The sequence below is a fragment of the Notamacropus eugenii genome, chromosome 3, assembly GCF_028372415.1.
Source record: "Notamacropus eugenii isolate mMacEug1 chromosome 3, mMacEug1.pri_v2, whole genome shotgun sequence".
Classification (NCBI taxonomy): domain Eukaryota; kingdom Metazoa; phylum Chordata; class Mammalia; order Diprotodontia; family Macropodidae; genus Notamacropus; species Notamacropus eugenii.
Genome location: NC_092874.1, coordinates 178,140,545 through 178,166,184, shown reverse-complemented (window position 1 = coordinate 178,166,184; position 25,640 = coordinate 178,140,545). Strand labels below are relative to the sequence as shown.

General features: G+C 37.7%; 1 protein-coding gene across 2 annotated transcripts in view; it reads left to right on the top strand.

Moving 5' to 3' along the window:
- The window catches only part of BMAL2 (basic helix-loop-helix ARNT like 2), a 79,241-nt gene that overhangs the window by 49,273 nt on the left and 4,328 nt on the right, over nucleotides 1-25,640 (top strand). For both annotated transcript variants that reach the window (XM_072653435.1, XM_072653434.1), the window contains exons 9-15: nucleotides 1,677-1,917; nucleotides 3,087-3,193; nucleotides 3,427-3,577; nucleotides 7,332-7,390; nucleotides 10,245-10,353; nucleotides 17,813-17,888; nucleotides 21,295-21,403. In XM_072653435.1, coding sequence (XP_072509536.1) covers nucleotides 1,677-1,917; nucleotides 3,087-3,193; nucleotides 3,427-3,577; nucleotides 7,332-7,390; nucleotides 10,245-10,353; nucleotides 17,813-17,888; nucleotides 21,295-21,403 — 852 coding nt within the window. The remainder of the gene's footprint in view (nucleotides 1-1,676; nucleotides 1,918-3,086; nucleotides 3,194-3,426; nucleotides 3,578-7,331; nucleotides 7,391-10,244; nucleotides 10,354-17,812; nucleotides 17,889-21,294; nucleotides 21,404-25,640) is intronic.

Here is a 25,640-nt window from a genome sequence, read left to right as displayed (position 1 = left end):
AATACATATAATATATATGTAATATATATAATATATATATTTACATAATATTTTTAAAATTACCAGCAAGTGTCACTATTGAAAATGTAACAACCAATGTTGTTATCTGCCACCCTGATTATTTGAGGAACTAGTTCCAGAATGTAGTAAGAGACAAGGATAAAGTGTGGAAAATTTGGGGGAGGGCTTATTTCTTCTTTCAAATACCAATGTAAAGTGTTATTTAAATATGAGCTCTGATTACTAGCAAGTGAATTGATAATAGAGAAAATTACTATGATTATAAATTTTATATGATATTATTCTAGATAAGTATATATATCACACTAATATATAATAAAATACATGGCATGTGATATATTATAATAAATATGCATATTAATTTACATTATAATGGCAACAAAGGGGCAATAAGAAAGACAGTAATATCTTTGACTGTCGTGTTGCTTTTGGAAACTTCTCTCCATATAAAATCCCATCGAACTATGGGGAGATTAAAGCCAGACCAACAGAATTTGTTCCCCACCATGCAATGACTGGAGTATTTGCGTGGACTCACAACAAACGTATCTATAGGCACTAGCAATTAGAGTTCAGTGTGTTTTGAAGGCTCAAGCATTTTTTACTTTGACTGCAACTTTATTCTTGTTAATATGAATCTAGAAGTTCTGTAAAATATTTAACCCAATCCTGGGTCTCCCTGCTGAGGATTTGACAAAGTCAGATGAAAGGATTAAAAGTCTGGCTGTATTGTCAGGCCACTGAAAAGAAATCTCTTTTCCTCCTCCACTTTAACTATACCTTGTCACTATTAATTAGTTCTGTGATGTCTTTGGAATATGCAAATAATATATTCGAAAACTTTGTCCCTCCAAAAAAAAAAACCCAAACTAAACCTGAGAAATTAATGAAAAATGATTTAATATGCAGTTAATAGGATGGGGGTATATTGTAAAACTCTTTGCAATACATATTAATGACCTTCTTTTTAAAAACTGAATTAGCTATGGAACCAGAATTAGGTTAATATAAATTGAAATAATAATATATTATTAATATATTATAGCTAATATAGGCAGGCTTCCTCTACTTTTCATGTGGAAAGCATAACTAAATTTCCAGAAAGTGAGACAGAATTGCTTCAGTTATCAAGACAACAAAGCAGAAAAGAACACAATTCTTTCAAAACAGGGTCAGCTCATCTGCCATTTTCTGATTTATTCATAGTTTCAAAGAACAATTATTACTGCTATGACTGAAAAAAAGTTTCAGAATTTATACCTAATGATGTCAATTCATTTTCATTTTTTCTCTGTCTTTCCTTCTCTCTTTTCTTCTTGTCCTTCCCTTCCCTCCCTCTCTTCTTCCTTGTATCCTTCTTCTTTCCTTCCTCCTTGCCTCATTCCTTCCTTTCTTCCTTCCCTTCCCTTCCCTCCCCTCCCCTCCTCTCCTCTTTCCTTTCCTTTCCTTTCCTTTCCTTTCCTTTCCTTTCCTTTCCTTTCCTTTCCTTTCCTTTCCTTTCCTTTCCTTTCCTTTCCTTTCCTTTCCTTTCCTTTCCTTTCCTTTCCTTTCCTTTCCTTTCTTTTCCTTTCCTTTCCTTTCCTTTCCCCTTCCCTCTCCTCTCCTCTCCTCTCCTCCCCTCCCCTCTCCTTTCCCCTTCCCTTCTTTTAAATTAGATCACAGGAAGTTCTGTACTGTTCACTGCATGGGTTATTTGAGGAGTTGGCCTCTGAGTGTAGTGGGACTGGAAGAAGAGAATGAGAGCCAGAAAACCAGCAGTCACTTTAACTGCCTTGTGGCCATTGGAAGATTACATCCGTATGTTGTCCCACAGAGCAGTGGGGAAATTAAAGTCAAGCCAACAGAATTTGTTACCCGCTTTGCCACGAATGGAAAGTTTGTCTATGTGGATCAACGGTAACCAATGCAATAACAATAAGAATTGCACATGATGATGAAGATTACAAGAATAATAGGTTGTTCAGTAGCCCATGTGGATTGATTTAATTTGTCAAGGAAATACCTAAAATGAGGGTATTGCTATGTCAGCAAACATCTAACTTAAGCACGATCACTAGAGCATATCTCAGTCAATGACATGAGATGGAGAGGCAGCCTGCAGTAACACTTGCATTGACCTGGAAATAATAATCACTGTGTCTTTGATTAGGTTGGGACACAAGAAGATCTACATCCTACCTTGAAATTTCCAGTTGTGCTATAACACTCCCGCATGGAATCTGAGAGTCTGAAGAGCCCAGAGAGTACATGTAAAGAACATGCTTACTGCCTGTGTGACCTTGGGCAAGTCACTTAACTTTCTTAGGCCTCAAATTCCCTCACCTATGAAATTAGGGGGTTGAGCCAGATGGCCTGTGAGGTCTCTTCCAACTCTAGATCTATGATCCTATCATCCTGTGAAACTCAGAAGGGTCCTTGCCGACTACTCATATGTTATCCTAGTATACCTTCTGATCAGTGGCTGGGGAAGGAGAGGAGGACAAGGATTTATTAAACACTGACTCTGTGCCAGGCACTGTGCTAAGTGCTTTACAAATATTACCTCATTTAATCATTACAACAACCTGAGAGGAAAGTGCTAATATTATTCCTATTTTATAGTTGAGGAAACTAAGGCAGACAAAGTGGTTAAGTGACTTGCTCAGGACCACACAGCCAGTAAGTATCTGAGGCTATATTTGAATTTAGCTTCTCCTGACTCTAGACCAAACTTTCTATTATGACATCTAGCTGTCTCAGTAATAATAACGTAAAAGTAGAAGAAATCAGTGATGTCAAATACAAATAAAAACAGATCCCTAGCCACCACTTATTGACTTAGAAAACCTCAAATTAGCATTATCCATGTTGAATTATATTTCTATTTATTTTGTTAAACATTTCCCAGTTACATTTTAATCTGCTTCATCTGCACTTGGGAATTTTGTGGGCCATGTGCACGGTGCCGGGGAGGGGGGGAGGGAATTTAACACCTCCTATGTAGACTATTATTTAGAAGGAATGTACAGTATACCAGGAAGTTGTGTATTCACCAGCTCTGAATTTTATTTTTTCTATTTCAAAAGGGCAACAGCAATTTTAGGCTATCTTCCACAAGAACTTTTGGGAACTTCTTGTTATGAATACTTCCATCAAGATGATCACAGTAATCTAACCAACAAACACAAAGCAGGTATGCACCTAATGGGATTTTTCTCTGTAAAATCTTCCCCTGAATTTTTCTTTTCCCTGCCTTCTCACTCTATTTGTTCTTTCCCTTCTCTCAAATAATGCTGAGTTCTAATTTACACAGAACCTCTAAGTTCATAAACTTGAAAGAATATGAATGAAATTAATTTTGTAACAGTAAATGACCTATTACTTTAAGAATATTACAATATTCTGAATTTTTTCTTTTCTGTTTAGTCCTACAGAGTAAGGAGAAAATCTTTACTGATTCCTACAAGTTCAAAGCAAAAGATGGCTCATTTATAACTTTAAAAAGCCAGTGGTTTAGTTTCATAAACCCTTGGACCAAAGAACTGGAATACATTGTATCCATCAACACATTAGTTCTGTAAGTAATTTTAAAAATAATTGTCTTAGTACCGTAATCTATTCAAAGCCCTAGTTTCCTTTAATGTTTCCTCCTGTGACAGAATTAATAGCTAGACTAATAGTTTTAAAGCTTGTAACAGACTTAACCTATCTCATCTCATTTGAGTTTCACAATAATCCTGTGATGCAGGTACTATTATTATCACTATTTAATGGATGTGGAAACTGAGGCACAAAGAGGTTAAGTGACTTGCTTAGCCAGGGTCACACAGATTTAAACTCAGGTCTTCCTAACTCCAAATCCTATATTTTTATCTACTGTGCCACCTTGCTGCCATTGTTTCACACTGTCTTTCAAATCCATTGTCTCCTCTTTGGATGTGCTCTAGTTTGTCAGTGTTTCTCTTAAAATATGGTGCCCAGAACCAAAAACAGTGCTCTAGGGGTGGTCTGATCAATATATAATACAGTAATCCTGTTCCCTACCTTTGACTGGGAATTATTGATGAGCCCAAGTTTTAGCTTTTTTGGCAGCCATAACACATTCTGAATTCATCTTGAGCTTACAGTCAACCAATATCACTAAATCTTTTTCATATCAACTGTCATTGCTATGTCTCCTCAACCTCTGCTTGTTCAATTTATTTTTTTTAATTCAGTGTAACACTTTATGTTAATCCCAATTACTTTTCATCTGATTAATTTCAGTTCATCACATCAATATAGCCAGATCTTTTGTGGTTCTGACTTTATCATTCAACTTATAAACTTTGTCCAGTTCTATGTCATTTAATAAGCAAGTTTTCTTGATCATCATCCAAATCTTTGATAAAAATTTTGGACAGAATGGGACCAAGACTCCCTCTGATCCATTAATCAATATTCTTTGGAGAAAGCTCTTTAATCAATTACACATTCACCATAGCATTACAGCAGCCAGCCTATTACACTTCTCCATTTTAGCCAAATAGATATTACAATAGATTAGGAAATATCCTATTGAAATGTAGACATAATATGTCTACAGAATTTCCCTGATGTAACAGACTATAATAATCCCTTCAAAGAAGGAAATTAGGTTTGTCTTGATCTAAGTTAAACCATACAGGCTCCTAGTTTTTACCACTTGCCAGTCAAAGTGACAAACCATCTATTCAAGAACTTTGTTATGGAGCAGCACCAAAGTAGTGCCAGGTTGTCTTATTCCTGCCCCAGACACGCACTGGGGAAGTCACCAACCCTGAGCCTGATCATCACTGATTAGTGTCTCATTGGCATTCTATGTGCCAGGATCCCTGAGAATCCTACCAACATGGATATCAATCAATCATCAAATATTTATTAACTCCTGCTATGTGCCAGGCACTGTGCTGAGTGCTAGAAAGAGAGGCAAAAGACAGTTCCTACCTTCAAGGAGCTTACAATCTAATGAGGGAGACAATACATGAACAAATACATACAAAGCATGCTATGCACAGGATACATAGGAAATATTAACAGAGGGGAGGTACTAGAATTATGATGAGTTATGTATGTGGACCTGGGAAACCTAGCTTTCTAGCTGCCTTTCCTAAGCAGCAGTTATACCAGCAGGGCATAAAGATGCGCTTGTCAGGGAGGCACCTGCTGGCCCTAGGTCACCTTGACCATGCTGTCTTGCTGCAGTAAAGGTCTTATATTAGGCCTTTACATTCTCATTTCATTTTCTGCCCTGGCAGAATAATGGACCCAGTTTCAGAAAACACCCAACATTTTTTTTGCTCAGCACTTTAAGTACATCAGTCATTTGTGGTCTAGTAGGGTCTGGGGCAGAGAAGCATGGGTCCCTTTCCCAGTACAGCAGCTGCTCTTGCTCCTTTCTCCAACCCAGCTGATCAGCAGCACTGATTGGTCTTCCATTGTAACAACAGGTCAGTTGGCAAAGTGAGAAAAATTTATTAAGCTCTTCACATGTCCCAAGCATTTACTAATCACTGGGGATATATATATGTGTGTGTGTGTGTGTGTGTGTGTATTATATATAAATAACACATACATACATATTACACACATACATGTATACACACATGCATATATGTATATGCACATGTATGTATACACACATATATATATGTATACATGTATGTGTGTATAAAAGCTAAAAGAAAGTCAGCCTCAAAGAACTTACAATCCAGTCATTGAAATCTGGGCTCAGACACTTCCTAGCTGTGTGATCTTAGACAAGTCACTTAATTAACCTCTGTTTACCCCAGTTTCCTCATCTCTAAAGTAGGAAAAATGATAGTACCTATCTCTTGGAGTTGTTATGAGGACCAATATATTGTTATGAGGAGATAATATATGTGAAATGCTTCTCAAATCTTAAAGCTATACATAAATGCTATTATTATGACTGTTGTTGCTTGTACTTTGTAAGATTCTTATGGCACTTCTGTCTCACTCTCCAGACTTCTGTTTCCAGCACTCCCCAACCATTAACAGAGCATGTGAATGCTTTATTTCAGCTTTACTTTAATCCATGTACAGTAATTTATTATCTAAAAGCTTATATCCTCACTTCCTTACTTATACTTTTTTATCCTATAGACTTTTTGATTCTATACATGTGTCTTTGAAATTGCAATAGGATTTCTAAAATAGTGGTCCTTTTCTTTATCTAGAATAAGTGGTTAAAAAAAGTCAAAAATTTAATACCTACTGTCAGTCTCCTGTCACCTACATATCTCTTGTCTTCTTAAAGATGTCATAGTTTAGGGCAAATATAAAATTAAGTATCAGGGCATGGAATGATCTGTGTTGATCCAGGGTTATATTGTGTAATAGGATGACATAGTCACTCAAAAATGTTATATACTACTTAGCTCAAAACTTACGTGGTTCAATATGGCAATTTACTTTGTGTTTGTCCTTCATTGCCGAAGAAGACCATGCCATCAGAGAAATGATGACATGACTTGCACTTGACTTTGTTTTGAGTGAGGGAGGGCTGTGCAGGTCACCAGCCTCACTTCTCCTCCAGAGCCATCTGAATCCAGTGACCAGATATTCATCAGGATGACTGGAGATGACCCAGGATGCACTTTGCCTCATTATGTGTGAGTGAAAAGATATGGATGTAGATATATAAAAATAGGGGGCAGCTAAGTGGCCCAGTGGATCAAGTGCCAGGCCTGGAGTCAGGAAGACACTTCTTCCTGAGTTCAAATCTCGCCTTATACCCTTACCAGTTGTATGACCCTGGGCAAGTCACTTAATTAACCCTGTCTGCCTCAGTTTCCTCATCTATAAAAAGGGCTAGAGAAGCAATTGGCAAACCACTCTATTATCTTTGCCAAGAAAACTCCAAATAGTCACTAAGAGTCAGGCATATTGAAACAACTGAACAACAACATATAGATACAGACACAGATATAAATAGTCAAACATGTATGTATGTGTGAATATATATATGCATATACATACACACACAATATGTGTTTTCTATAAGGGATTTTTTTCAGTGGGAAAGGGGGAAAGAAAATGCTTATTAATTTTAAAAGATAATTTTAAAAACGTGTTTTTTAACTAACCAAATACAAAAATGGTTATACAAAATAGTTGCATATAAATTTAATTCCCTAGGATCTAGAACAAAGCCTTGTACATGGTAGGTACTTAATAAATTATTTTTATATTGTGTATCAAATCAAATTTTATACTGTTTATCAAATCAATAAATTTTTTATATTGTTTATCAAAAATTTCCCTAAATGTTTAGCATTTTTTAATTTTAGAGGATGTAGAGAATCCAGAGGAGCATCACGGCTTACTTGCAGCTCACAGTCATCAGAAGGTAAGATTAGGGAGTCTGGGTTTGTTGTTTGGTTTGGGCCTATGGTTTCATAGGTAGAGTGAGGAAACCCCTTCTAGGAAGGCAGATCAGCAACTTCTCTGCAATGGATAGTTTACTGAATTGTCAGGGGACTTGTGCAGGATCACACAACCAGTGTGTCTCAGAGGCAGGACCTGTACTTGGATCTTCTTATCTCTGAATCCTCTGGGCCTGATCCACTGTGACAGTCTGCTTTCAAGATTAGTCTGGAGTTAGAGTTTGGAATATTATATACTGAAGAATGGGGACCCAAACTCCATATTAAAGAAGAGAAAGAACCCAATATTTTGCCTGGAGGCAAGATTTCTAGATACTAGCAATGCTACCCAAGGAGTAATGGGAAAGGAGAATGGTAATTCCATAATATAAACTATTTCCATATCAATCAATCCATTAACAAACATTCATTAAGCACTTAATATAAGTTAGGTACTGTGCTAGGGGACTGGAATTTAAAGACAAGAACAAAACAGTCCATACCCCCAAGGAGTCTATGTTCTATCAATTAGCAGGCATTTAGCAAGAGTTTCCTATGTGCCAGGTGGAGAGGCAGTATGCTATAATGGTTGGAGAGTCAGCTTCAGCATCAGGAAGACCCTAGTTTATATTCTGTTCCTTACATCATACTAGCTGTGTGACCTTGGGCAAGTCACTTAAACCTCTCAGTGACCCAGGCAATTCTCAGCCCATCTGTGTTAACAGAGAAAATTCTTTACTTGGATTTCCTTTTGTCTGTCTGGTTTGAAGAAAAAAATTGAGGGCACTCAATTTTTAATAGGGGTTGGGGATACAAAGAAAAAATGTAGAAGTCCCTGACCTGAGTAAGTTTATAGTCTATCAAGAGAGACAATTATGTTCCTATATGAATATGTAAGTATAAGATAATTTGGTAAGAGGAAGGCAGTAGTAGCATTTTACTGAAATATTCACATTGGGAATGTTTTTCACTATTTTTCACATTTTTCATTAATCTTACCTACTCTGTGCATATATCAGGATCCTCTTGGGTTCAGTTGTGACCACAAGGTTGGTTTGTTTTAGAAGATACAGAAGGCATGTTGTCATATCCCTAAGATTTTAGTCCTTGACCTTAGGGGAATCACTAAAAGGTAGCCTAAGGAAAGGCAATCTTGCATTTATGGGGAGATAGGGACCCAGGAAGGAAAAACTCAAAGACAGTAAGATTCTCGGAGTTTTGGCTCCCAATGAATCTAGTTTATGGCATGCTAGAATGAAATGACCATGTGGTCAATTGGAATATCCAGTGGAAATATGGACAACCTATGTGCCTTCTGGCACTGAAGTAAATGACTTGCCAAAGCGATCATACATCAGCCAGAAGTTGTGTTAGGAGACAATATTTTTTGTGATCTCTTCAAAGTTCTCTGTGAAGGTCCCTGGGTTAGACTTCCAGGTCTGACAACTATGATAGTGAACTCATTTCTCTGGTCCCCCATTTTCTCACTCATAAAATGAAGGGCTTGGGCTGGATGACCTACAAGGTGCTTTCCAGTTCTGAATCTATGATCTTATGACAGTCCTGTCACATTACCCCCTTTAAGAAAGAGAAACTAGTGCTACCACTCCTCACACATGCAGATGTGAAGCTTTTCTGGAGAACACTGAGCACAGCAAACAGTCAAGCACTGATGTGTTCACTTTTGCTGGTCTTGTTTCCTTTTCGGATGGGTGTTTTGCTCTTGTCTCAACTTTTGCTCCTTTCTATTGACTCCAGCATCCCAGAACCTCAGTTTCCCCACTCTGACCAAATTTACTATCTCCCTTCCTTGTTTTTAATGCCCAGCTCCCTTACTCAGGAGTGTGCTAACAAATGTTTAACCAGATCTCCAGGGGGGGAAAGGACACATGACACACTTTTAAGTTTAACCTGAATCACCATAATGTTTTGCCATCACGTTCTTAAGTCTTGACAATCAACAAAACGATGAACCAAATTCTAATTTGTAGTGTTTGCCTATGTGAATGCTGACACTGAAAGTTTGATAGTTGCCTCTCCTGAGTCCATTCAAGCTGACTCTAGCACACCTCTACCTTACTCCTTGATGATTACAAGCAGTGTGGCTGTTACCTCTTGCGTACCTTATGCTGGTTGTCTGGATATGACACTTTGCCTTAGGTGGTGTAGTAGATAGAGTACTGAGCCTGGAGTCAGAAAGACCTGAATTCAAATCCAGCCTTTGACACTTATTAGCTATGTGATCCCAGGGCAAGTCACCTAAAAAAAAGAACTCTATTTGCCTTAGTTTCCCCATCTGTAAAAATGGGGATGATAATGACCTCTACTTCCCCTGGTTGTTGTGGGAATCAATTGAAGCAATATCTGTAAAGTACTTAACACATTGTCTGGCACGTAGCAAATGCTATGTAAATGTTAGCTACGGTGATGATCATATATCATATATAAATTAACTCATTCATGAATTAAGTCAAACTAGTCCTCTATTCTCCTGAGTTCTTTGAAGTATTGAAATAACTGGATTCACTCTACATTCACCGGTGCCACTTGTCAAGTAGGAAAAGATGCCAAGTGATGCTGCTGTTATTTAGTCCTTAGATAATCAATCCCTGTTTATTCTTTTAAAATACTGAAGTATGAAAACAAAATAATTTAATGATAATAATAATAAAAAGAAATATTGAAGTGTGATATAACTGGGGCGAATTACAATTTTAAAGAATTCTAGGGGAATTCTATCTGAATAGAAAAAACTAAGCTGAGAATAATAAAGATGATATGCTTGGAACTGGAATCTTTTTACCATTTCACATGTTTTTGTGTTTTCTGTGGCTTTAGATGCTTCCCGACAGTCTTATATTAGTGTGCCTGGAATGTCTATAGGAACAGTCCTTGGTGCTGGTAGTATCGGAACAGCGATTGAAAATGAAGTTCTCAACTTACAGAGGTAATTCTACATGAATACAAAATCCAAGTATGTGCATGTGTAGTAGGCTTCCTGACGTGTGACTCTGATCTGGAGGAAGCTTGGTGTGGTAGACAGAAAATGAAGTGTGGAGTCAGAAACACTTTATTTGTTGTGTTGGTCCTGGGAAAGCCACTTTGCCTCTCTCATCCTCAGTCTCTGCATCTGTACAATGGGAATAATAGTTACCGTATCACTTATTCTAAGGATTGAATGGAAAAATGTATATTAAAAACTGCAAATCTTAAAGTACTATATGTGTTGATGTTATTTTTATCACCTATATTCTATTTATGTTAATGAATGTTTATTTATTGCCAGTTGAAGACTTAGAATTATGTTGGCTACTTAGAGAAATGCGGAACCAATACAACACTAATTGTATGACCCTCAACAAGTTGCCTTTCTAGGCCTTATCCGTAGAATGAGGGAGGTAGACTAGATATCTTCTGATGTTTCTTACAACTCTACATCTGTGATCCCATATTCTTATGACAAAACAATCCCTTCTTGCAGTCTCATTGGGGATATAGGACTTTTGTAACATTGCTTAGCCTTTGGAGCATTTAATCATGTGTAGTATATTTCAGCACTCTGCTCATTTTAAATTTTATCAGTTATTTATTATTTTCTTGTGTAATTTTCTAGAGGGTCCTTTCCTCTTTCATCAGCCTTTCTATTTATTGACTTTTGAGAAAAGTGTCAGGGGCCTGCTCCTTTGCATCTTGTCGCTCTACTTGGTTTAGTCCTTATCCAGCATCTTGCTGTGAAGGGCTATACTTCATGGTGTAAGGGAAATGAGAACTAGAAAACCTGGAGTCTAGTCTGTGTGACATTAACCATCTGTGTGACTTTAGACAAGACATTCACTTCTCTAAATCTTTGTTTTCTCAACTGCAAATGGCAGGGTTTGGATCTGGTCATCCCTAAAGTTCCCCCAGCTCAGAAATTTCCTCCAGGAAGTCAGAGAAGGGGGAGAAATCAAGGTAGTCAGGGAAGGTTTCATGAAGGAAAGTAAAGCTGAACTAGATCTGGCAGGACAGACAGGCTTTGGATAATTAGAAAGAAGGTGGGGCAAGACTTTCAGCAAAGGGAATTCCTGGGCATGAGATGAGGGGACTGTGAATTAGCTCAACCAAATGCAGTAAAATGAACAAGTTGGAGGAGATGAGTCTGGATTAAATAAGGTAAAATCAAAATATAGTGGGCCTTGAATTCCAAGCTAACAGATTTGGACTTTATCTTACAGACTGTAGGAAACTACTAGATTCATAAACTGTTAAAGCTGGAAGAAACCTTAGAGATCAGTTAGTCCATTCCCCTTATTTTATAGGTGAGGAAACTGAGGCCCCAAAAGGCAATGTGATCCAAAGCCAGGTCTTCTGATTCCAAAACCAAGTCTCTTTCTACTGTTCTTGGTTGCTTCATACCCCTGTAGATTTCTCTTTGGGGGAATGACATGGCAAAAGCCATGTTTTAGGAAAAATAATCTGATACCTATGGGCAGGATGGTTTGAAGCAGGAGTAGTATTGATCTTAAAACTGAAGCTAATGTGTATTGGTAAGGAATTCAAAATATGAATCAGTAGGGGAGAGCATCCAACCATTACGTTGCTCAGTGTGAACTATCTGGAAAGCAGACTGTGAACTGAACACTTTCCTTGACTATTTCTGTTACTCTTAGCTTCTTTTCTTCTGTTATTTCTCCCTCCAGAGTAATTCCTCAGCTGTTTCTTGTATATGTGATGAGAACTAGTTATTGTTTCTAAAGGGCTTCAAGGCATAGAACAATGTTTAAGTTTCCATGTTCTTTTTGTCATTTTGAAGAACTGGAGCCTGAACCAGGGAATCAAATATTACAGTGAACGTTTGGAATATTGCTTACTTCTTTGTGGGGAGGAGTATTAAAATCCTTTGCTGAAAATTCTATTGTAGTAGGGCAGTACCCTTACAAGTTATTGATGCTGGAAGTATTTAGCCATTAGTAGACTAAAACAGATACTTTTATGTTACGGTTGCTTATCTTTCTGCCTATTCTTGTGATCCTTGTGACAATAAATATTCTGCTATTATGTACTCTAGTAAGATGGATAAAATGAATTGTTGCTAGAGTGTGTGATATTTGTGTTTCTGCCACAACTAAGTGACTATTGTCCATGTCCAAAGTGCAGGCTGGTCTCCCTCTAGAAGAAAAGCAAAATGAAAGGGGATTTCAGAGTACCCTTCTATTGTCTAGGTTATTGACGAGAATGTTTTCCTTATAAATAAAAAAAAAACAACATAAAGTCTTTAGTATAAAAAGAAAAAAAAAAAGGATGTAAAGAGGCAAGGTGGGGAATCCTGACTTGTGAGGAGGTCGGAAGATGGCTTAATGGGTGAAGTGGTCACCTTCCCACAGGTTTTCATGATCCTCAGCTTAGCAACCAGAATATCCTTGTTGGTGAGAATCAGATCAAGAAGAAACCTTCCTTATTGGCTCCTATCCTCATGGAAGGATGAAACTGTCATTATATCCAGTTAAGAAATTATCAGCTGTTTGGTTTTTGGCAGAATTTGTGATAAAAATTGAGAGGAAATACCAGACATATCTTGACATTCATCCTGGATTCAAGAAGGCAGATTTCAAAGGGTTTAGGGAAAGGATTGGTAAGATTCCATAGACTAAAGTTCTACAGGGAAAGTCAGTTCAGGAGGGATGGGACTCTCCCCAAAACCAAATTCTGAAGACACAAAGTGAAACAGTTCCAAGGAAGAAGAAAAGAAAATGTCAAAAGAGACCAGTACGGATGCACAGGGATGTCATAATTAATTTGCATTTCTAAAAGGCCTGTTCAGTAGATGGAAGCAAGGACCTGTGATGAGGAAAGATTTCAAATGGCGCAGTCCTGTGAGAATAATGTCAGGAGTGGTAAGGCTTAGAAAGAACTGAGACTGAGGCCCCTTACACACACTGGAAGCAAATTGTCTTCTGCATGGAGGGTTACCTTGCAGTGAAAGTGGGTGAGGAGATCTTTGGCACCATTGGTATGTGGCCCAATGCCAAGAACAATTGAGACTTTGACTTTGCCATTGACCTGGACTTCAAAGGCCAGTTGTATGAACTCCACCAACTACTGGATGCACTGAGCTGGCCCTGTAGGCCAATCCTGTGGGCCCCTGCCCCAGCCGACCTCACTGGGATCCAGGCTTCCTGCCTTGGTCAGCCCACCCCACCCCAGGGAGCCGCCACCCTGGGGACCAAGGGGGCCAGCTTGATGGTTTGAGGGCACCCTACAGCCCCTTCTCCAGTCCTCTGTCCTCCACCTCCAAGCCCCAGCTCCCTCCTGTAGGTGAGCGAGGGGCCCAGATTGGCAACATTGTGACCGTGTTTTTCATAACTTATGTTTTTATATAGTTGCATTCATGACAATAAATCATCAGCTGGAGAAAAAAACCTGAAACTGAGGAATAAGGCAAAAGATAGCAGAAAGGGCATCAGGACTTGTTTGGTTTTGACACATTTATGGCAAGAAGATGATTAAAGACACCTCCTCGAGGCAGATGAAATGATGCTAAGAGATAACAGATAAAGAAGAACTTCAGTGTCCTCTGTCAAAGAGAACAATTTTTGGATTCAAAAGCGTAGAACAAAAATGACTAAAATGTAATTCGTATGTTTTCACTGTCTACTGGCTCTTTCCCTGTGACCTACAAACACGTCCAGGTTTCCCCTACCCCTCAAAACAGCCTTTTATTTAACCTTGCCATACCCTCAAACTATCATGCTAGCTCTTCTCCCTTTCATAGCCAAACTCCTAGAAGAAACTCTTTGTACCCTAATTATTTTTATTTCCTTTTCTCTCCCTTACTTCCCAACCCCTTCAATCTGGCTTCCAAAAGAGTCAACAGAAACTGTTCTCTCCAGAGTTACCAAATGATATCTTAATTACCACTTCCAATGGCCTTTTCTCAGTGTGTGTCCTTCTTTCTCAATCCCTGTGCTACACTGGACATTACTGACCATTCTCTTGTGACTTTTCTTCCTGTATATGTCTGGTCGGTCACTCCTCAGTCTCTTATGCGGGATAATCATTTACATCCTACCCTTGAAAAGAAGGTCCACCTCAAGGCTCTGCCTTAGGCCCTCTTCTCTTTTCTTTCTATATCCTCTTTACTAATGATCTCATCAGATCCCGTGGGTTCAATTAACATAAATACGTATAAAACTGACAGATCTATATAGACAGCCCGATTTTCTTATCTAAAATCCAGTTTCCCATTAGTCATTGAGTATTGAACATTACAAATTAGATATTCCATAAGCATCTCAAATTTGATATAAAACTGAACTTATTTTCTTTCCCCCAAAACTCTTATTTCCTTTGTGTCCAGGGCATTGTTAAGTAAGCCAATAAGCACTTATCAAGGAGCTGCCATGTGCCAGGCACCGTATTAAGACCTAGGTATGGGGATACAAAGAAAATTTAAAAATCGTCATTGCTGTCAAGGAGCTCACAGTCTAATGAGGGAGATAAACATGAAAAAAACCCAAAAGAGCTATGCCTACACAAGGTAAATTGAAATTAATGACCAGAGGGAAGGCACTAGCATTAAAAGGGAAGAGAAAAGACTTCTCACACAACATGGGATTTTAGCTGGGACGTGGAGGAAGTCCAGAGATGATGAAGAGGAGGAACATTCTATGCCTGAAAGACCATTGGTGAAAAACGACCAGTCTGGAGATGGAACTTATTGTTTGAGGAACAGCAAAACCACCCGTATCTCTGGATTGAAGAATAAGGAGGAGGAAAGACGAGTGGGGTTTAGAAAGGGGGGAGGGGCTGCATTGTGAAGAGCTTTGAATGCCAAAAGGAAACTTTGGTGTTTGATCTTGGAAGTAATAGGGAGCCACTGGGGTTTATTCAGTAAGGTTTTAAGTGGGTGACATGCTCAGATCTGTGTTTCAGGAAAATGAATTTGATAGCTGAGTGGGAAGATGGACTAGACTAGGGAGAGACTTGAAGCAAGGAGACAGTTACTACCATTCCAGTTACAGAGGTTCACAGCCTTGGGGTCATCCTCAGCTCTTTACTAGCTCTCAATTCTCATTTCCATTCATTTACCTAGCCTTATCAATTCTATTTCCACAACATGTCACACTATGTCTCTAGCTCTTCACTCACACAGCCATGACCTTAGTTCAAGGACCTCTATCTACTGCACCACCTAGCTGCCCTAATAAGTTCATGGTTTAACACATATCTAGCTTTGCCCAAATGATGACTATCATAGTCCCTACCTGTTATAAGGGTACTCAGGAGAGCAATGTATATGGGGAGGACAGTCTTTATTTTATCCTATAGAAAATGTAGAAGACAAAAAGGACTCACTATAACCCTTCAAAAGATGCCAAAGCATATAAATTACTCAGGTATCTCATAAGAAGTCAACACTTTGACATTTCAGTGAAATTCTCTCTCTCTCATATATAATTTATACACAGTCCTTCACAGCACAGTAAAAATCTGTGCTCCAGAAGGCCACCAAAAAGCAAAGGTACTTTAGGGCTACTGAAGAAACAATCTTTCATCAGCCTTTACTGTGATGGTGGGAGAAGGCAAGGTCTGGATCTCTAACCCTCTTTGCTCCCTTCCCATGACATGTCTTTAGTCCTTCAACCCTAAGAACCACTTGGGAAATTGACTTCTTTCTTTCTTTGTTTTTCTTTCTTTGTTTCTTTGGGGTTTTTTTTTGCTTCTTTCTTTGTTTCTTTGTTTCTTTCTTTCTGTGAAAGGGTCATTCCTCAAACTCTCAAACTTAAGAACTCTCATACTTGGGGTTACCAATGAGGCAGTCAAAAAACTAGTTGTTGTTCAGTCATTTTTTCCAGTCATTTTTGATTCTTTGTGACCCCATTTGGGGTTTTCTTGGCAAGAATAATGAAGTGGTTTGCTATTTTCTTCTCCTGTTCATTTTACAGATGAAGAAACGGGAGGCAAACAGGGTTAAATGACTTGCCTAGTGTCACACAGCTAGTAAGTGTCTGAAGCTAGATTTGGACTCATGAAAATGAGTCTTCATGACTTCAGGCTGGGCACTCATCCACTGCACCATCCAGCTGCCCCTAGTACTGCCAGGAAATCTCCCTCTCTTACTACGAGGCTGGTTGTAGAGATCTCACCACTTTATGCTTTTAAAATCATCCCTCCTCTCAGAAGATGGACACGAACATTTCCTAAGAGCTACCCTTTTGGATCACATGAGTAAGCACTTGTATGTTTCTGCCATGTGCTTCTACAGGAAATCTCTTGATATCTTTGCTGTCACCATCTCTTGAGTTAGGAAATTCCGTTCTCAGTCTCTTCTCTCCCAGGCCTTCTGCAAATATTTGTAATTCACATGTGCCTCTGCTCCCAGATCCTTGAAGAAAAGACTGTGCATGAGCACAAGCTTCTCTTGCCTCATTTAAGTAAGCTAGCCTATTTTCTAGAGACAGCTAACATTTATATAGTGCTTAATATTTGCCAGGCGCTTGTGGTAAGCACTTTATAATACCTTATCTGATCCTCACAACAACCCTGGGAGGTAGGTGCTTTTATTATCCCAACTTTACAGATGAGGAAACTGAAACAAATAGACATTAAGGTACTTGTCCAGGGTCACACAGCTAGTAAGTGTCTGAGGTCACATTTGAACTCAGGAAGATGAGTTTCTTCCTGCTTCCAAGTCCAGTGCTCTATCCACTGTGCAACTTAGCTGCCCAAGAATTCTGTTAGACACTGGAAATAAAAAGGCTAAAAAATGGAACAGCCCCTGACTTTAGGGAGTTTACCTTCTGGGAATGGGAGGGAGGAGAACAACGTGGACACTTATAAGTAAATACAAGGTAATTTTTGGAAGGAGGCACTGATGTCTCGTGGAATCATTAGGCATAGTTCTAAGATACTCCCTTAAGTTAATCGCTTGTGAGGTCCAGACTTCCCCTGTGAGATGGGTCTGGGGCTTACACATACCGCTATGCACATATCATACAACTTCAACAAGCAAACAGAGCTTTTCCAAGTTTCCATATACTTATACCTACCCTTATTCTCATGTGGGCCTGTCCCAACCCAACCCAATTGAAAGGGGAAAAAAAATCAATAAAAGTGAAACTGTAGGAAAAATAGATCAAAGAAAAAGAAGCAAGCTTCTCAGAGAAGTGAGTATGCAGATGACCCCCTAAAAACATGCCAGTGAATTACAATCTTGAAGGGTCTCTCCTGATCTGTCCTTACTCCTGACCCCTAGGATGAGAAGCCTAGGTCTCCTCCTCCTCTCTCACCCCCGCCCCCCCCCCCCCCCCAAATCAAATAGTCCTAGTCAAGCCTTCAAGATAAGTAAGGGTCTCTCAGGTGTTTGGGGCTTCAAGTCACTTGAAAGTCATCTGAGAACAAATGTCTTTATATATTCCTTTTTAAAGGTTACATTCTTCTCCATCTCTTGCTGATTCAAGTCCAACAAACATCAGAGACTCTCCAGTAGTTAACTGCAGTAATGTAAGTATGTATGCATACTTTGGTTTTTTTGGCGGATATGTGAGTTCTCAGATGGCTGTGCTCTCTTCCTCCAGTGCAGGTCACAAACCAACAATGCCTTCTCATCCTATGTGATTCTTGTCCTTATCTTTTGTTTTAAGTAATATTTTATTTTTTCCTAATTACATGTTAAAAGAATTTTTTAACATTTGGTTTTTTTAAAGTTTTGACTTCTAAATTCTATCTTTCCCTCCCTTCCTTCTCCTTGAGGTGGTAAGCAAGCCAATATAGATTATACATGTGCAATCATGTAAAACATTCTTATTTTTATAATTTTGTATGAGAAGACTCAAACAAAAGAAAAGAATTAAAGAAATGAAAGAAGTGAATGAAAAAATGAAGGAAAATAAGAAAATGAAAACCAATCATGTTTCAGTCTATATTCAGACAACACTAGTTCTTTATCTGAAGGAAGATAGCATACTTCATCATGAGTCCTTTGGGATTGTCTTGGATGATTGTATTGCTGAAAATAGCTAAGTCATTCATAGTTCTTCATCAAACAATATTGCTGTTACTGTTTACAATGTTCTCCTGGTTCCGCTCACTTTACTTTTCATCAGTTCATGCAAGTCTTTTCAGGTTTCTCTGAAATCATCCTGCCTGTAATTTTTTATAGCACAATAATATTCCATTATAATCATATAATACGGATTGTTCAGCCATTCTCCATTTGATGGTCATTCACTTCATTTCCAATTCCTAGTCACCACATAAAGAGTTGCTTTAAATATTTTTGTACACATAAGTACATCCCCCGCCCCTTTTTTTTAATCTCTTGGGGATAGAGACCTAGCAGTGGTATTGGTGGATCAAAGGCTATGCACAGCTTTATAGTCCCTTGAGGATTGTTCCAAATTGTTCTCCAGAATGGTTGGATCAGTTCACAATTTCACCAACTGTTGCACCAACTAAGCACCATTAGTGTCCCAGTTTTCTTACAATGGAAAGCCTGAAAAATAGCGTTTCTGAGTAATTAATAATCAATTTATTAATTAGGCTAGCAAATATATTGAAGGTTAGTGGTCTCTTTCAGCAACCAAAGGCAGAACCATTGAGATCCCATGACTCAAGAAGGAAAAAAGGCATTTGTGGAAGAGTATGGAATCTGAGGAATAAGACTGGGGAAGAAGGAAGGCATCAGAAATGTAGTATTGCTTACAATTATTTAATAAAGTAGAGGACAAGACAAACAGAGAGCAAAGTTTGGAGAAAGGTAGTCTGCAAAGGAATTGAGAGAGAAGAAGCCTACAGAAAGATTGAGAGAAATAGAGAAGAGTAAGGGTAAAGGCTTCCCTGAGCACCTGCTTCAAGGAGGATACATCCCAGAAAGGTAGAAGTGGTAAAGGTAGAGAATAAGCTGAACTCCAGTAGCCTCTCAGAGTCTCACTGAAGCAATTGTTCACTCTGATCCTTTAAGGGATACAGACTTTGTCCAACCCTAGTGGTCTGAAAGAACAGAACAGAGGCAGTAAAGGTTGAGAGAGGGCGGTCACAATGCTTAGCTTTCAAAAGGGAGAAAGCGTGGGCAGTAAGAAGCGTGTTTGCAGCAAGGATACCATAAAAAAGCTGCACAATTCTTAACAGAGACAGAAAAGAATCTGTCCAAGGAATAGAAATGAACAAACATTTGAAGAAAAGAGTGATCTTAATTCATAAGCACTCCATGAAGAAAGGAAAATTATGTGAGAATCTCCTGAGGAAGGTGAAAGGTATGACATGTTCTGCAAGGCCCCTGAATTGGCATTGGAAAATATTTAAGAAACTCCAGAATAGTTCAGAAGAGCAATCAAGGGTGTACGTGAATATATCAAAGAATAAGAAAAGAAGTTGAGATTCTTGAGAAAGAAATCTATGTCTAATCAGAAGCTAGTGGATTAGAACAAAATGGAGAGTCCATTTCCATGCAGATTCTTTTAAAGAAGAGAATGAAAGATTTGGAGTGTAAAAATGTAAAGGAAGCAGAAAAATAATAGAACAAAAATTTTTAAACACCAAGTTTGAAAGAATACATGATGGCTAAAAGAAAACCAAACCCAAAGATATTAAATTTGATGATAGGATGCAAACAATGATACTAAGAATCATAGATATTTCAGCAAGAAATTGGGAAAAGGATAATCTGAAAACCATACTTCAAGGGTCATACAGAAAAATTGCCCAGAAATATTGGAAGGAGATGGCAAAGAATAGATTGAGAAAATTCACAGAACACAGAAATGTGAAGTTTAATTCTTCAAGAACTATTCTAACCAAATTCCAGAGCTACAACATCAAAGGCAGCAAGAAAAAAAAATAACATTCCAAGATATTCAGTTCCCAACCTTCCAAACACTCAGAATAGTGCTCTGAGTTTATAAGAAACCAAAAGAAATATAAGATTGTGATATTCTTAGAAGCAAAAGTCAGTTGGCACAGAAAAAAAGGTGAACCCAAGCAAAAAAAAAAATGAACTTTAGTAAAAGGGAATTAAAATCATTTCTTTAAAAAAAAATCCAGAGGTAAGGAAACTATAACATACAGATTGACCAAACAGCAGAAAGTTAAATACTTTCAAATTGCAATGAAAAAATAAAAATTTGGGTTTTTTTGTTTACTTGTGACAAGTAAGGTCATGAATGTGGGATAAAAGCATATATTTGTTGATTTTCTTTCAAAAAAACCTGCACATTATCGGAAAGAAAATGAGAAATTAAAACATCAGTGGGCTAAAGAATTTAAGAAGTAAAAAATATAGTTTTGTGGTTTTTTTTAAGGTAGGAGGAGAAAGAAGTAAATTAATATTTCAGGGAGCATATCATATTCTGTCATCAGTAAATCAATATCAATTAATCAACCAATAAACCTATGTGCCTATGTTCCAGACGCTTAGTACTAAGTACTAAGATATCCAAGAAAATACATAGAAGTGTCTTTTGGAAAAGTATAAAGGAGAAGGTGGGATGGGGGTGGGGTCTCAGGTAATGACTGATCAGATCTCAAAAGGAGAGGAAGATGAGAAACTTCCAGTTCCCTGTCCCCTCCTTTTGAGGCAATGAGAGAGTAGAGATAGATGAAAGCATGGTAGTGCTTTATGCCCAAGCATTGTGAACAGTTTTCAATCCTTCTGTTTCTTTCTCTAAAACAGTATTTCACCTTAGTAGGATCATAATCAAATGATTCTCTCATTACTTCCTGTCTTAATCCTGAAGTAATTGTCATCTGATGTATTTAATATTCATGCTCCTTTCTATGTTAATCTCAAACCACCCCCAGTCTTCCCTTCTGCTTCCCTATCCACCCACCCACAATTATACTTCCATCAAGGTTTTGATTTCATTTAATTGCAAAGCTTACTTACTATTCATTTTTCCTCTTGTCTTTCTAGGTGCCAAACAAAGAGCTGATTCAGTTATGTTCTTCTGAAATAGGAAACCATGAGCCTTCGGGGCAAAGCCTTGGCATTATTTCTTTCTCCAGCAATGAACCACTGCTCAGTAAGTTGTCTTTGGCTCCTGCTGATCATTTTCATTCCACAAAGACCTCCTATCCGTGGCTAAAGCTTTAGGCCCACTAGACCTTTGTGAAGGTGAACTTTTTCTTGAAAACTGAGATTAACCTCTTAAATGAGTCGACTGAATGAATGAATTGTTGAGTGTAATATCGATGATACACGGTGGAGGGCGGCATGCCAGAAAGAACTCCATCAGTGAGTCTGTGAATGTGTGCCATTAAACTGCCAAGCAAACTAATGAGCAAGTATGTTTTCAGTTACCAGTAAGTATGCAGAGAAAGACAATTTAACTTTGCATACCCATTTTCAAGACCGGTAGAGCATGGATACAGGAAAAAAATTCTATGTGTAAAAAAAATTATTTTTGAAACTTCTGTATATAATAAAATTAGGTTAATTAATAAAAGATCTTCATAATGATAAAAATTCATATTTGTTTATGGAAATGAAGGAACTTATGATAATTACTTAGCATCTGGTCTTTGCCATCACAAATTGTATTGATCCATAAAAATGTAAGAACATTTTACTTAATACTCACAATCTCCAAATCACATGGAAAGAAAAGCTTTCAAAACATAGGAACCCAATAGAAGAAATTATGTGAGAAGAGGAGTACATGTCATTACTGTCATCCTTTTTGGTAAGGAGTGGTCCCAGAAGATGCTTTTAGTGAGTCTACAGGGGCTGAGCTTATATACTGATACTGTCATTCATTTACAAAAAGCCATCTTTTCTCTACCTATTCAATAGTCACATAACATTAAATATAAAAGAATAATAATGAGAACAATGTGTTTCTAAACCCCACCAAAAAGAGATGAGAACAAGACAATGATAGCACGATAATACTGTAGTGATGATGATAGCTGACATTTTTTACTGTGCTTTAAAGTTTGCAAAGCACTTTATATACATTATCTCATTAGATCTTGAAAAGCTCTAATTCCATTCTGATTATTACATCTGAGACCTTATGTAAAGAGAAGCTTCCATCGAATCAGGGACCATGAGAATTCATCCAAGCTACTGCTTGGTTTCAGATAGGGCTATATCTAAATCATCCCAAACAAACTTTTGAAAACCATATTTTGTTTTTCAAAGAGTTCCAAAGGATTTTTAAGGTCTAAGACCTCTAAGAATAATACATATGTATGTATGTATATATTTGTGTTTGTCCTTCGTTGCCGAAGAAGACTATGCCATCAGAGAAAGGATGACATGACTTGCACTTGACTTTGTTTTGAGTGAGGGAGGGCTGTGCAGATCACCAGCCTCACTTCTCCTCCAGAGCCATCTGTCTGATGTATATATTTAAGACAGCAGCAGATGAACTTAAATGTATATAGGCAGGACCTGTAATTACATCCATGTCGGGAGCTCCTGGTAAGGATCTTTCTCTCCTAATGCAGATTGGCACCCTCTTTGAAATTTATAGTCTTAGAGTGCCTGGGACACTGAAAGTGAAATCATTAAGTGACTTAAGGAAACGGTGCTGGTATACTGCCAAGAGACCTGACTTGAATATTGATTTTCCTGTCTCTGAGACCAGTTTTGTCTCCAATGCGCCATGCTATCTCTAGTCTTCACTTATTCAATAACTGTCTCAAATTTAAGTGTTCTGTGTCAATAGCAAGTTTCTTGATCTACCAGTCTAGTAACCCTATTGAAAAAAAAAGAAATTAAGTTAGTCTGGCATGACCTGATAAACCCATGCTGGTGCTTTATGATCTGTGGTTCCCTTTCTTGATGCTTAGGATGATGCATTTTAGAATTTTGCCAAAAATTGGAGGAAAATGATTTCCCCTCCCTTCCAGTTCGGTTGATGTAGCCACAAAAGGGCTAGGATACAAAGAAGGCTTCAGTGAAGTGTTTAACTAAAAATAGTGGTTCTAGGTCTTGATGCTTTTATCTACTGAAACACTTTTCTGGTTGATTCAATAAGGGAACAAAACAATTTACTAAAAAGACAGATTAGTTACGTGTAAGCCCTGAGGAACTGGAGGCAACCAAGGCATCTGCAGAATGAAGCTCCAATACAGTGGGAGGAGGCATTGGTTCATCATTTGAAGGATCTAATATCTCCACCCATTCTTTTTTAAATGTTGGGATAATATTTTCTGGTCCATTGTCCTGTGATTCTTCTCCTGTTCTCCATAATCTTTTAAGGGTCACAGAGAGTGGTTCATATATACCCACAAGCTCCCTCAGTATCCTGGGATTCAGTTCATCTTGGCCTGTTGACTTGAATTAATGAAGACCAGCTAGGTAATAATAATAATGATCATGAGGACACATTTGTATAGCACTTACTATGTGCCAGGCACTGAGCTAAGAGCTTTACAATTATCATCTCATTTGATCCTCACAATAATCCTGAGATGTAGGTGCTATTATTATCTCAATTTTGCAGAAGAGGAAACTGAGGCAAACCAAGATTTAGGTGACTTGGAGTCACACAGCTAGTAAATGTCTGAGACTGGATTTGAACTCAGATTTTTCCCATCCCGGGCCTGTGGCTTTATCCATTGTACCACCTAGCTGCCCTAGATACTCTCTTACTACTTCCCCATTTATCTGCATTTTAAATTCCTTGTCAACTAATACTTTGTAGTCACTCTCCTTGGTGAAAAAAAAAAAAAAGCAAAATCTTTACTCTGAGTAGTTCTTCTTTCTATTATGTATTATCACTGTTCCATTTACATCAAGTAGGGTTGCTATCTTTTCTCTTTCTCTCTTTTTAAATTATTATCTAGCTCTTAATAAAGAAAAAAAAAAAGCTCTCCTTTTTCTGTCCTAAGCTTTCTTTGCTAGCTTCAGCTTATTCTAGATTTAAACTTTCCTGCCATTCTTAAGTTATTGTGATATATTTTTGTTATTCCTTGTTACCTGTCATAATTTCTATCTCGTGAGTATCTTTTTAAAATCTGTGTTATTCTATATAGCTACTTCTTTTTACCAAACTTTACCTTCTGAAAAGTTATTGACCAAACAAGGGACAAAGAGCACTACAGGAGATAAAATAGACAATTTTGAGTATATAGACCCAAAAGGTTTTTTAACTATCAAAATCAATGCAATTAAAATTATAAGGGAAACAGTTAACTGGGAAAATTTTTGCAACAAATTTCTCTGAAAAAGGTTCAAAGGATGTTTTCTAAAGGGAACTGATACAAATATATAAAAATAAGAACCAGGTAAGTGGTCAAAGGATAGTAACAATCAATTCTCAAAGAATGAAAGCTAGCTATCAGCAGTCAGACGAAAAAATCCTCTAAATCACTAATGATAAGACAAATGCAAATTAAAACATCTTTGGGGTTCCATCATACTCATCAGATTGGCAAAGATGAAATAAAGGAAATGATCTACAGAAACATAAGCACATTAATATGCTATTTAGAGAGATGTGAATTGATCCACTATTCTGGAAAGCAATTTAGATCTATACCTCAAAAGTCACTAAACTTTGTATCCTCTTAGATCCAGGGATACCACTCCAAGGCATATATTCTAAAAAGATCAAAGAAAGAGGGAAAGGATTCATAAGTACAAAAAATATTTCAAGCAACACCTTATGTTATAACAAAACACTGGAAACAACATAAGTATCCATTAATTAGGCAATGACTGAATACATTTTGGCATATGAATATAATGTAATATGATTCTACCATAAGAAATTACACAAGAGAGATGGGCCAGTGTCAATTCATACCAAGTGAGGTGAGAAGAAACAGGAGAACAATTTATATAATGACTATAGTATCATATAGAAAAATGTCTGTGAAGGACAACTATTTTCAAAGAAATATCATAGCTCTAGATAAGTGATGATGATGATGATGATGATGTATGCTTCTCACCTCTCAGCATAGAGATTATTGACTAGAAATGCAAGAGGAGACATACACTTTCAGACAGTCAGTTTTTGGATTGTATTGCCTGAATATATTTATTTGTTACAAGAGAAGCCTTTTATTTTGGGGGAGGAGAATGTTATAGAGAGTGAGTAGTGGAATAGTGATAATCATTGAATTTATATTACTTGATTACATTTGTTACAAGGGAAGATTTTTATTTGGGGAGAAAGGTTGTGGGGAATGAGTGGAGGGATAGTGATAATCAACAAAAAAGAAAAGAGTATCCGTGAACCATTAAAACACACAGAAGAGAACAAGAGGTGATTCAGAAGTGTTGAAAGTGCCCTAACAACATTC